Here is a 12,691-nt window from a genome sequence, read left to right on the forward strand (position 1 = left end):
CCGTGTCTGTCCCGTGCTGAGGAGCCCCGAGCTGGAGGCGGCGCTGCAGGGGGGTCTCCCAGAGCGGGGCAGGGGGGCAGCACCCCCTCCCTCGCCCTGCTGCCCGCGCTGCTGGGGATGCAGCCCAGGGCACGGGTGGGGGTCTGGGCTGCGAGCGCACGTTGCCGGCTCGTGTCCAGCTTTTCACCCCCAGCACCCCCAAGCCCTTCTCGGCAGGGCTGCCCTCCATCCCCCATCCCCCAGCCTGTGTGGGTGCCGGGGGTGGCCCCGGCCCAGGGGCAGGACCCTGCACTTGGCCTTGTTGGACCTCATGAGGTTCTCCCAGGCCCCCCTCTCCAGCGTGTCCAGCTGGTAGAGGTAGAGCCGCTTTGCCCTGGCCAGGCAGGTCAGGGCCAGAGCTGCAGCCAAGGAGTTATTTACCTGCCAAGTAAACCCAATTCTCCTCTCAGTTTTGGCTTTTTAGGTAATTTTCTGGATTCGGCAGGCTTTTGTTCTCAGATTGGAATTGCTGACTTCAGTCTCTCTTGTAGGCAGGTTTATTGCTCAGGTCTGCAAGCTATCAAAGTCTCTTGTAGTCCCCATAGTGTCCAGATCAGATGATTTTTGGTATTATGCATATTATATTAAATTGGCATTTCAGATTTCTAAGGGTGTGATGCATAAAAAGATGCTCAGATGAGCTTGTAATTTTATTAAGGGACTTAATTTAGTGAAAGATCTGCAGGAAATTGGTGCAAGCCTGATGTTTCGGCTGTCCATAAAACCTGTGCCTGCTATTGCTACTTGTAGAATCACAGAATGGTTTGGGTTGGAAGGGGACTTTAAATGTCACCTGGTCCAACCCCCTGCCATGGGCAGGGACATCTTCACCTCGATCAGGTCGCTCAGAGCCCCGTCCAGCCTCACCTGGGATGTGCCCAGGGATGGGGCATCGACCACCTCTCGGGGCAACCTGGGCCAGGGTTTCACCACCCTCAGCGTAAAACATTTCTTCCTTGTATCTAGTCTGAATGTACCCCGTTTTAGTTTAAAACCATCACCCCTTGGCCTACCATAAGTAGTCCTTTTCTGGTAGGCTGGATATCTTGTACTTATTTATCCTTATTTATTATCAGTGTAACACTTCTTTGCTTGCTGCCTCATCATCACAACATCATGATACGACATTATGTTAACCTCTAACATCCCTGTCATTTTAACAGAAGAGTTTTAACTGTCTTTAATTATGACCATGTTGCTCGAGACTGAAATAAAGCTGTTCGTAATTCTTGCAGATATGGGTGTGCTTGTCCTGGAAGTAATGACCAAACTTGACCATCTTCCAATTGGCAGAGTGGAAATCACCGGACTGTCCCAGCTCTCTCCCAGCCATCCGATCAGTGGGTTTTTCCCCATCATTTCACCAACATCTGATAAACTAGGAGAGATGCAGGTAATCCTTACATCTTTGCTCTTTATTATAAATTGTATTGCGGTAACACCAGTATAATCCAGTGCCAGGATCAAGCTGTGCTCCCTACACTGCAGACCTGGTCTCTGTCCAAGGCATTCATGAACGAAGGTAGCAAATGAAAAATGAATGCTGTCGGGTCAACTCTGTTTTGTTTAGAAGGATGTGTGGCATTGGTAGTTCGGCTTGATAAAGAAAATTTGTAGTCCCTACGCTGAGAGTGAGTTTTAAGAGTGGATTTAAAAATGAATGCTCAGTTCTAACACTTCTCCGTGGCCTCAGTGGGCTGAAACTGTAGCAGATTGAAATCCAGTGTTAAGAAGGTGGAGTTATGTTTTGCAGCCCCAGCTCTAGACAGTTTTTGTGAAAGATACCTGAAAGATACGCTGAAAGATGCCTGAGATTTGAAGACATAGAATGTGAACTAAGTAGTTGTAAATATGTCAGAGTTTTGCAACATTTCATAACTGGATGATATAAATCTCACTCTGTGTACAAAAGCAACGGTTTTCCACACCGTGAAATCTGGAATTGAAAGAGTGTGCGTTGCACTCAATTAAGAAAAGAACAAAATACTATTTTCTTTCTTTATGTTATTTGTTCTTTATAAATCATGATAAATAATAATAAAAAATAAACATTATTTATTTTCTTTTCTTTATATTCTGTCTTTCAGGTCTCCCTAGTTCTAGAACCTCTGCCAGAATTGTATGACACCAGCAGCTCTATGCCAACCACAGATGCAAGCTCGGATATCGCTCCCGCTCAGGGAAACAGCAAACCCCAGTTTCCTGCTCCGTCGCACAAGCCCAGGCAAACACGGGTGACTATTGCTGACCAAGAGATCGTTAACAATAGCAGAGCCACAACTCCCAGGTACTGAGGGGGGATCTCATCAATACCTATAAATAGGGTGGGTGTCAGGAGGATGGGGCCGGGCTCTTTCCAGCGGTGCCCAACGCCAGGCCAAGGGGCCACGGGCACAAGCTGGAACACGGGAAGTTCCACCTGAACATGAGGAGAAACCCCTTTGCTGTGCGGGTGCCAGAGCAGGGGCACAGGCTGCCCAGAGAGGCTGTGGGGTCCCTTCCCTGGAGACATTCACCCCCCGCCTGGACGCGGCCCTGTGCCCCTGCTCTGGGTGTGCCTGCTCCAGCAGGGGTGGGACGGGATGGGCTCCAGAGGGCCCTTCCAACCCCCACCAGTCTGGGATTCTGTGATTTTTTTTTTTAACCCCATGACAAAATTCTGGTTTATTTTGCAGTTCACACATTTTTTTTAATGTGATGGCTGTACACATGTGAGTTATGGAATACTTGATCTGTCTGAACATGCATTTTCTATGAAATCCAGAACATTCAGCATTTCAGAGCTTACAGGGACAGTTTCTCATTTGATATAAATTTGCATGCTATGTTGACTTAGTTCAAGCTATGCTAGCTGATGCAAGAGGTGCCACAAACCTCTTGCTTACGGCTTTAGTCGGTCTCTCTGATGGTATTGGTGAAAGATGAGGAGTTGGTAAAATAATGTCACGTTTCTTTTCGGAGCATGTACTGAAGGGGGGCAGCTGCACTGCTAGGGAGGATTTGAAGAGGTTTGAATCCCTTTACAGATCCCCTTTAGTTACTGAAATAACGTTTCATTTTTCAATAGAGGAAAGGACCATTTGCTCTTTCAAGAGAACTCTGAAAACATAAAGGACGCTTTTTCTGCTTCTCATCACCGTCTGATTTTACCAGATGAATGTTTGAAAGTGGATTCTTCAAATCAGCAAGTGTCGTTTCCCAGCAGCTCTGATCCTGAAGCACCTGCTAGAACAAACATGCGGGTGCTCTCTTTGCATAACCCAGCTACAAAAGACCTGCTTTCAGGTTGGTATGGATTTGGCATCATCTTTTCGATTTCACAACAAATAGCTCGTGATAATATTTCAGGTGCCTATCTAGGGGTAAAGACGTAAGGAAGAGAGATACTTTGCATGCTCTCACTATATTATTTCAAACAGAAAATTATAACAAAAAGGTCTTTACATAAAAATGACTAATTTGATCTTGATGGAAGGTGGCCTGAGTATCCAGATCAGGCAAAACATGCTGTCCTAGCAGTAAGGCCGAGCTCTGGCTGGGAGGGGTAAAAGAAAAGGAAGCTCAGCTTCGCAGGCGGTTTAATGGTTCACATGACTTCCGAGGTGTCCATCAAAGGTGCCACTCACTTTCACACAGGCCTTGGGAGGGTTTCTATGCCGTTGGCATTTTCAGATGGAAAATGGTTTCTTTTCCTTCACCTGGCAGTTAGCATCCCTTTCAGATCACAGACTGCCTGGACTGGATTCAAATGGGCATCAGAGTAGGGCACATTTCTGCCTGTGTTGTCTTTTGAGTTATTTTTTATATTTACAGAGGAGACCTAAAATTAGAATGCTGTTGAGACATCCTGAGGTGACAAGCTACGCTTCCATAAATGTATCTTGCTGCTGTATCTTAATAATGCCCCTGAAATGCCTGACTCGCTGCATGCCGATGAGTTGCTTGTACGGCTCCGAGTGGAAGGCAGGCAGAGGATTGCTCTCGCTCAGTCCCAGCTGTGCTATCTCTTTTATGGTGTGTAGCACGCGCTCAATCTCCAGTATGTCAAGATCTCTTTATAACAGCAGAAATCGGAAGTTTCCTGACTGTAGCTGGCACATTTCTTGTGTTTACACGTTGCTTTTAAATTGCATTTGAGTGCTGAGATTTCATCCTTCTGCTTATTTCTCAGCTCTTTTGGATCAAGGCAATAAACTCCGTGATGCCATGGTTGTTTCTGCGATGAAGTCTAGCCCGGACATGGAGATTGAACTGAATGAAGTGCCTCCTTTTATAGAGAGAGATGATTTCAAAGCACCAGCAAAGTGAGCTTGGAAAAGGGGGAAGTCATATTAAGTTGCAAACCATGAATTTTGAGACCTTATCAGGAAAACTTGAAATACTGAGGTCCATGTGATGAATTTTAGGCTTCTCATTCAAATGGGAAATTAATTTCTACTTGTGAATAAAAGCCTACATTTTGTGAATTGATTTTAATCATCATGGACTAAGCTTTGATTTAAGTAATTGATTTTAATTTTGTTTCACAGTGTATTTGTATTTAGTACAGAGTTATTTGATAAGGAAATGTTAAACGTTGATAAGGAGTAAGAGTGTGATCAGGAACATAGCAAATTAAATGCTACTTGAGCGCAGAGAACAGGTTTTCAAAGAAATGTAATTAGTGACATAAATTGAGTACTTTGCATAGTCTGGTTTGCATCTCTTGATGTCAAAATACCCATGAAAATTTGCATCTCTAACTGTGTCCTCAGAATTATAGTCATTATCTTCTTCCATAAGACCTTTCTTAGCAAGGCTGAAAGCAAAAAGCGTTTGTGCCTTTCCAACTTGTAACTCCAGCCTTGTTTAGTACTAGGCTTAGTAAGTGATCTCGATTCAGTGAAATTGAAGTTTAGAAGTATTAAGACAATCGCGTGTTATTTACAGGAGAAATTTCAATCCCTTATTTTTGGAAAAAGTTTAACAACGTCTTTTGTTTCACGATAAACCAGAAGATAACATCGTTGCCTTTGACAGTCGGTGATGCTATTGCAACCACAATTTAAATTATTTCTGCTCAGACTATTCCAATTTGTTTGAAAGTAGGTTGTTTTGGACTTCCCAGGAAAAATTGGTAGAACATCATTTATAAACCTCTTGCTTGTCTTTCTCAGGCCCTCTCTCTTCTTGTTTGCAGCAGCTGTGCTTAAACTGAAAGATTGGGCCAACTTTTACAGTTGGACTCGATTATCTTAAAGGTCTTTTCCAACTTAAGTGTTTCCATGATTCTATGACGCCCTGCAAAGTGTAACATTCTGGACGCGACTTGCAGCAGACTGCAGGGCTGCAGAAAGTTTTTGTGTATCTGGAGATTGAGCTGCAAAGTGGGGAAGGCTGCGCATAACCTTTGATTTTTATCCTTGATGGATTAATCTTGACCGCGCCTTAATACCTTTATTTTTCCTTTTACTGCTCTCTGTGCTGCAATCGCTGTTATCCAGGAGCCCAAAAGGCTTGAACTCAAATATTATTCCCGCTCCCGAAGATCCCCATCTCTTCGCACCTGAAGTTTCAGGTCAGCAATTTGATCTGAACTCTGAAGAGCGAGCAATACAGTTACTGTTGGGCAGGTGAGTGTAAGGCACCGGAGGTTCCTTGTTTGAGCACTTTATACTGAAAAATGCCTCTTGACTCTTCAAGTTCTCCACATTTCTGGAATGTAACCGGTGAATCGTATGTGCAAGTGATGGAGGTGTTTTGTACCTCAGCTTGCACTGAACTTTAATGCATGACAACCTGCATAGCTCAAAGTCCCTTGATGTAAAAATTATGTCAGAAAGATTAACGGCAATCTTTGTTTTATTAAGTTATTTAATAACTGTAACTGTTGGGCCCTAAAATGTTAAGGAGCACATAAAACAAATACAGTGTTTCTTTGAAGAATTTGCTGTCTGTAAATTAAAAATAGAGAGAAACAATAGTTATTTTTAATCTTTCTCCAAATATTAGATTGACCTTTTTCTCTCATTTTCGGAGTGGTAGGAGTATAAATGGTGCTTAAGTTGTCTTTATCCAAATGAGGGATATGAAGCACAAGGCTTCTGTGTCAGATGTGGTGCAGAATTTCAGATCCTATGTCTTGTGCCCTGCACTTATATTTTTCCCTGCGGTTTGTCACTGGCTGACGCTGAAGTGTTTGTGGGTCATAAAATGGTTTTGAACTCAGAGCACAAATAGAAAACCCTTAAACCAAACAAAACCCAACTTGCTCCAAGCATGTTCTAAAGATACTTGTATTTACCTACTCATAGTTTGTATTTTTTATTCATGGAATCACAGAATCATGAAGGTTGGAAAAGACCTCTCGGATCATCAAGGCCAACCCCCAACCCAACACCCCCAGGCCTCCTAAACCATGGCCCCAAGTCCCACGGCTACACGGTGGTTGAACCCCCCCAGGGACGGGGACTCCCCCACCTCTCTGGGCAGCCTGTGCCAGGGCCTGACCGCTCTGGCAGGGAAGGCATTTTCCCTCACATCCAACCTAAACCTCCCCTGACGCAGCTTGAGGCCGTTCCCTCTCGCCCTGTCCCTGGTGACTTGGGAGCAGAGACCAGCCCCCCCCTCACTCCAGCCCCTCTCAGGTAGTATTCATGTAGTATTAAACTGTTGTTAAGTATTACTGATATCTTAAAGCATTCCAAAAGTTGTAAAGTACTTATGGATAAATATTATAGGTAGATATTAATAGATATCTTTTTATGATGAGGGTCACCAAGTACTCGTTGCCCAAAGAGGTTGTGGAATCTCCAGCTTTGGAGATATTCAGAATCCAACTGGACGATTTTCTTACTTGGATCCTCTACCTCTGAGCAGGGGTTGGAGTAGGTGAGCTCCAGAGGTCCCTTCCAACCTCAGCTGTTCCATGATTCTATGGATATATGTTCACACCAGTGTTTTCACGTTGGGTCCAGAGCTGTTACTGCAAGATAGCCCGTCAGGTCGGGTCACAGACGTGTGTTAGGTTGGGCACAGTGCCATGTAGGCACAGTTGGCTGTATCTGGAGCCGATATAGCACCAGTCTGGTATAGAACAGACACTATTGCCAGAATTCATAAGACATTGATGGCACAACTTGCAACATTAAGTTATGTTTTTCTCTTGTCTCCACAGTGCTGATTTATCTCCTGTGCGTTTCTGGGATCGGGCAGGTTCCCTGTTGGATTCTCTGTCCCTCGGGAGTGAGGTGTATGACAGTGAACTCAATGATCCCCATTACGACCAGAGTCTGCTAGAGAGTCTTTTTTACACGACTCCTGTAAGTGGAGAGCAAAAGGAAGGTGCTTAATAGGTGGTCCCTAGGGGGAAGAAAATCAGAATCTGCATCAAAAAAAAAAAAAAGGCTACAGATTTCGGTATGAGTAAGGCTTAATAAGCATTAAGTATCATGCAGAAGCTTGTGAGACCATTGCTTAAAACTAGTATTATTAAAAGAATACTATTACTATGACGTCAAGCAGCGAGTTTGGAAACTGCTAGGATTGAGGCTGTCCCTGAAGGCTTTTTTTTAATACTTCTATGAGAAATTTTGATACAATTTTAATTGTTTTGAATTATGCAATCCGCAAGTTGTTTTTTGCTTTATTTATCGTGACCATTATGTATCTTTCTTGGCAATGGCAGTTAACGTCTTACTTTATGCGCATTATTTCTTTCAGAAGTCTGATTCCAGTTTAAGTGATTTCCTCAGTGATGATGATGTTAACGCCTCCAAAAAAATAACCAAGACAGAAACTCTCAAGAAAGCTGATCCAATGAATCCACAGAAGGATTCTAATGCCTTTGATCGGGAGGTGACAGAAGTCAAACCGAGGTAAACAGTTACATTAGAGATGTGTTTTGTGGCATCTTGCTCGTTGTAAGCGAGCATTAGCAAGAATCACACTAGTTATTGTGCTCCGTCATTATTATCACGCGATTCGCTGAATAGCTGTTTTGGTGGGGAATTTTCATAGCGTCTCTGGGAATGATGGAGCGTCAGCATCCCCCAGGAATTGCTATATGTTGTTAAAGAAACTACTGGGTTGCAATTAGTTAAAATCACAAGTTTGCCAAAAATGCAACGAGCCAAGGAATAACATTTTGAAGCGTAGAAGCAGAAATGCTGAGGCCTGAGGGGGCCTCTCGCCTGAGCTCTCGCTCTGTCTCCTGAAACGATAATCACTGTATAGCCTTCATGATAAATTAGTCCCTGTGCTGGAAAAAATCAGAGTTCAGACCAGCTTTGTGCAGTTCTGTGGGCTTGTGTATGTCACAGATGTGAAATAACTCACATCCTATTATCTGTCTTTGCACAATGTCTCTAAGTGTATAAGATTTGTATCTGCTTTAGAGGGACAGAGTTCACATCAGCAGAGTCTGATTCTCTCCTGATTTGTGTTCTCTCCTGTGGCTACAGGTGATAAACGCCTGTTCTAAATTGTATTCCCTTTTTTCCATGACAGAACCAATAAAACAGTGCCCCTAAAACTGCAGTTATCAAGCTTTACTTGTACAACACCAGTTAAAATTCAGATTTTATGACTTTTTTTCCCCTAATTCAGCTCCAAACAATTATTTCTGAAACTTCTCTTACAAATACTGCTAATTATTACATTCAGGTACAGTTCATATCTCCAGAGGTACCAACACAAACCCATTTACAAGTCAATTCTTATAAATAAAGGGCGAGTGAGATTTTAAATGGTGACAAAAATCCTGTTGCTGTTCCTCTGCAGCAGTGACTTGTCCATGTGTATAACCTTATCCTCTCAGGTTTGTTTTTTTTTGTATATGACATTAAATAAAGCTTTTCTTTTTGAAGAGTGGGACTGCATAAGATTTTTTCTAAACTCCAACAACGTGGAATATGTGTCTTTCCCCCCCCCCCCCAGTTATGTACCCTAGATATTGTGTATTGTAAGATTTCTGTTACGGAGACTACCAAATTTGTTGTAAAAAATACATTTAAAATGTGTATTTTAATGAACCACGAGCAGTTTTTAAATAATATCACACCAAGCTACAATATCGAGTTGCTGGAGCGTATCCAGAGAAGGGCAGCGGGGCTGGGGCAGGGTCTGGAGCACAAGTGTGCTGGGGGGCGGCTGGGGGAGCTGGGGGGGTTTAGCCTGGAGAAGGGGGGGCTGAGGGGGGCCCTTCTCGCTCTCTGCAGCTGCCTGAGAGGGGCTGGAGTGAGGGGGGGGTTGGTCTCTGCTCCCAAGTCACCAGTGACAGGGCGAGAGGGAACGGCCTCAAGCTGCGTCAGGGGAGGTTTAGGTTGGGTGTGAGGGAAAATGCCTTCCCTGCCAGAGCGGTCAGGCCCTGGCACAGGCTGCCCAGAGAGGTGGGGGAGTCACCGTCCCTGGGGGGGGTTCAACCACCGTGTAGCCGTGGGACTTGGGGCCATGGTTTAGGAGGCCTGGGGGTGTTGGGCTGGGGGTTGGCCTTGATGATCTGAGAGGTCTTTTCCAACCTTAATGATTCTGTGATTCTGGGATTCCTTCATGTGGTCGTGTTAAGAATGTTTGTGTAGTCCTGATTCTTGGTTTCATCTCTTCAGCTCTCCTACCAGACCACTTGCTCTTCCAGAAGATCACACAGAAGCAGCCCACGTCACATCCTTGAGTGCTGACAGGCTGGCATTGCTGGGGCGAATACACCTGGCCAGAGTCATCATTGAAAGCTTGAAAATCCCTCCTGAGAGCATCCAGATTACACCGAGGAAGAAAGGCGTAATGGGGAAGCCTCCGAGGCCTGCCTCAGTTAATAAGTGGTAAGGGGGCTTGTTTGTCACTTGTTCTTTGTGCCTTTGGGGGAGATTTTGCTGAGGTCTGTTGTGTAGTCCAGCGTACCCAAGCTCTCCAGGCTCCTGAGGTCTTCCCATTTCTCGGCTTCTCTCTGGAAATTGTATACCATAGACTTCTGAAAGTTAGAGATGCGAATATTTTATCCTGGTGCGGGCTCATTTCAGGCTGTGCTTTTTCTGGGAGTCAGGAGAGGTACAAATGTGCCTTGTTCATGGCAGTAGATTGAAAACAAAAGGGGATTTTTTGTGGAGGAGAATCTGAATTATATGTAATCTATCGAGAATTCATAAAATAGGTAATTCAATTATTCTAAAAAAATAGAGTAACTTAATAAATTTTGGCTATGAAACTTGCCTGCTCTGTTCAGTTTCATTATGTACATTAGGTTTTTTGATGGATTGTGATCATCCAGTCACTTTTTCATTCACAGTACCTTCTTTGTTGAGTACCACTTTCCTGTGGGAGCCTCCAAGGATGCGAAAGGACAGGTCTCCATAACAACAGAAGTAATTCGAATAGCTTCAAGTAAAGTCACAGATGATGGTAAGAACGTTATTTTTTCCTCTTGTATTCAGTTTTGTCGACTGCTTCATTTCTTAGAAATTACTTAGTAGCATTTTTTATGTATTTTCTTTGCTGCCTGAAAAATACAGTGTGATTAGTGGCACCTCTGCCAACAGAGCCGCTGTGCTGCAGGCAGTGGAACACTCCTCTCAGGGAGAAGAAAACCAAGGGATTATTTTTTTTTTTGCTTCCAAGAAGTATTCATATCGAGATTTTCAAACTTCTTTTCCTAGGGACATAACAGCAGGTCAGTGAGCCCCTTCCTTCATTTCAACATAAAACTAATATCCTTTCTGCAGTAGTATGAAGGTGATAAAGCACGGTTAGAAATATCAGAGATACTTTTATCTCAAAGAAGTAATTCTTCCAGATGTTGACATATGTCACGTAACATCTGCAAGAGCTCAGAGAGTCTGCTGGATCCCAGAGGTCTTGACAAGTCAGCAGACATTAATCTCTTTATTGAGAGTCACCAGTGTTTGTATCCCTGAGAACAATTTATGTTAGGTTTCTCTCCTCAGTGAGCGGAGAATGCTGTATGAGCAAGATCCTCTCTGCCGAGTCTTCCCAGAAACCGGAATTCCAGGGCGACTTTCAAACGCCTCCCCCATCTGGTCGTTCATTGGCTTCATGTCTTTCTGTGTGGCACCTGAGAGATCTGGGGGTGATTCGGAGTTCTCATGAGCATTCTCCCTTTGCGTCCAGACAAAACATCTGATTCTTCTGAACCTTAGCTCTTTGTAATACAAAAATAATACAGCCTCCTGCACTTTTTCTTGTGTAGTTAGATTCCAGCTCTTTGGAACCTAGGAACCTACCTAAAAACATAGATAGGGCTGTAAATAATATGAAGAAGCTGTCAAGCCAATGCGCTGTACCGTTATCTTTCCTGAGAGCTGTTTATCTCATTTATTAAAGATGCCTAATGGGGAAAATTCCACAGCCATCCCAGGCAAGCTGCAGAGGTGCTGCACTTCCTGTTAGAGAAGTTTCCTTATGTTTAACCTGAGTTTTTGTCATCACAAAAATACCTGCTTCATCCATTGTGACCAAGGAAAGCATACTACTTCAACACTGTTGTACTTCTCCTTGTTCCTCCCCTTTCTAGGCTAAACACCGCTTCATTCAGCCCTTTCTTGCAGGTGTTACTTTCCTCCTGAAGCTGCAGTTATTCTTGCAGCTCAGCTTGGACTCTCTCCATTGAAGTATATTGCTCAAAATGAGACAGGGTTCTCCCACTGAAGAAGGGAAAGTCTTCCTGTGTGCTAGGATGACGGAGACTTGGTATCAACTGCAGCCTTTAGATGCTGTTGTAATATTAATTTTGTCGTGCTGCCCTCCTGCTATTTTCTGGCCTTGGAAAATGAAGAACGGTTTACTTTGGGCTTGGTGTTAATAAATAATGCAAAATTAAATGACTGTGTAACAGAGTGATCTCCACGGGAAAGTTTATTTATATTCAGTTAATTTTGAATATTTGTTGTTCCTGTGAGCCACAAAAAAAGAAGTAGTAAATTACCTGCAGAGTTGTAAGATAATTAAATAGGTTGAAACCTCAAGAGACCCTCGCTGAGGGCTCCAGCGACAGCCCTTCCCCCTTCAGCTCCCAGCCTTGCTCCATCTCTATCTGGCAGATGTGCAAATGCTCTCTGTTTGTTTGTCCGTCCTTCTCAGAAGTGCCGTCGCTTTCCCCTCATACCTTCTGGACTTCACGTGTCTCTACTCGCCCTGCATGTTCTCCGCAGAGACCGAAGATCTCTCTGTTCCTGATCAAGCTCAGAAGAGAGGTTAGCTCTGAGTCCAGTTAAGAGCTCACGAGTCTCTGTCTTCTTTGCAGCGGTGAAATTTCAGCAGCGGTTTGTGTTCCCTGTCCATTTCGGTGGAACAATGATAGAGCACTGGTGGAGCTCTGACCTTGCTTTAAAAATCTACATGAGAAAAAGCACACAGAAAAAGGTACTTGTTAAAAGCTTTTGTACTTTGCGTATTGAAAAGCAAAGAAATCTTTGCATTTCTCTTTCCTCCGAATAATACGCAGGCAGCAGTGGCTTTTCTAAGTCTTCTGCAATGCTTCGTCCCAATTGCTGCCGTTTCAACTACCAGAGGCAAAGTAACGTGGCTTGACTTGAGCCACTTCTTAATTGACCATTGCCAGATATTATGAAGGGAAACGACACTGTGTGCAGACGCAGTAAGTTGAACTAAATTGCTGTTCCATCTTGTCACCCAACTAAATGATTTTGCAAGTTTGAGACTG

General features: G+C 43.8%; 1 protein-coding gene across 6 annotated transcripts in view; it reads left to right on the plus strand.

Moving 5' to 3' along the window:
* C2CD3 (C2 domain containing 3 centriole elongation regulator) overlaps window positions 1-12,691 on the plus strand; it is a 59,905-nt gene that overhangs the window by 980 nt on the left and 46,234 nt on the right. For all 6 annotated transcript variants that reach the window (XM_075107372.1, XM_075107719.1, XM_075107552.1 and 3 more), the window contains exons 3-12: window positions 1,275-1,432; window positions 2,127-2,326; window positions 3,107-3,324; window positions 4,211-4,343; window positions 5,523-5,651; window positions 7,196-7,340; window positions 7,741-7,895; window positions 9,624-9,836; window positions 10,301-10,413; window positions 12,272-12,390. In XM_075107372.1, coding sequence (XP_074963473.1) covers window positions 1,275-1,432; window positions 2,127-2,326; window positions 3,107-3,324; window positions 4,211-4,343; window positions 5,523-5,651; window positions 7,196-7,340; window positions 7,741-7,895; window positions 9,624-9,836; window positions 10,301-10,413; window positions 12,272-12,390 — 1,583 coding nt within the window. The remainder of the gene's footprint in view (window positions 1-1,274; window positions 1,433-2,126; window positions 2,327-3,106; window positions 3,325-4,210; window positions 4,344-5,522; window positions 5,652-7,195; window positions 7,341-7,740; window positions 7,896-9,623; window positions 9,837-10,300; window positions 10,414-12,271; window positions 12,391-12,691) is intronic.

This window comes from Phalacrocorax aristotelis, chromosome 1 (assembly GCF_949628215.1).
Source record: "Phalacrocorax aristotelis chromosome 1, bGulAri2.1, whole genome shotgun sequence".
NCBI classification, from domain to species: domain Eukaryota; kingdom Metazoa; phylum Chordata; class Aves; order Suliformes; family Phalacrocoracidae; genus Phalacrocorax; species Phalacrocorax aristotelis.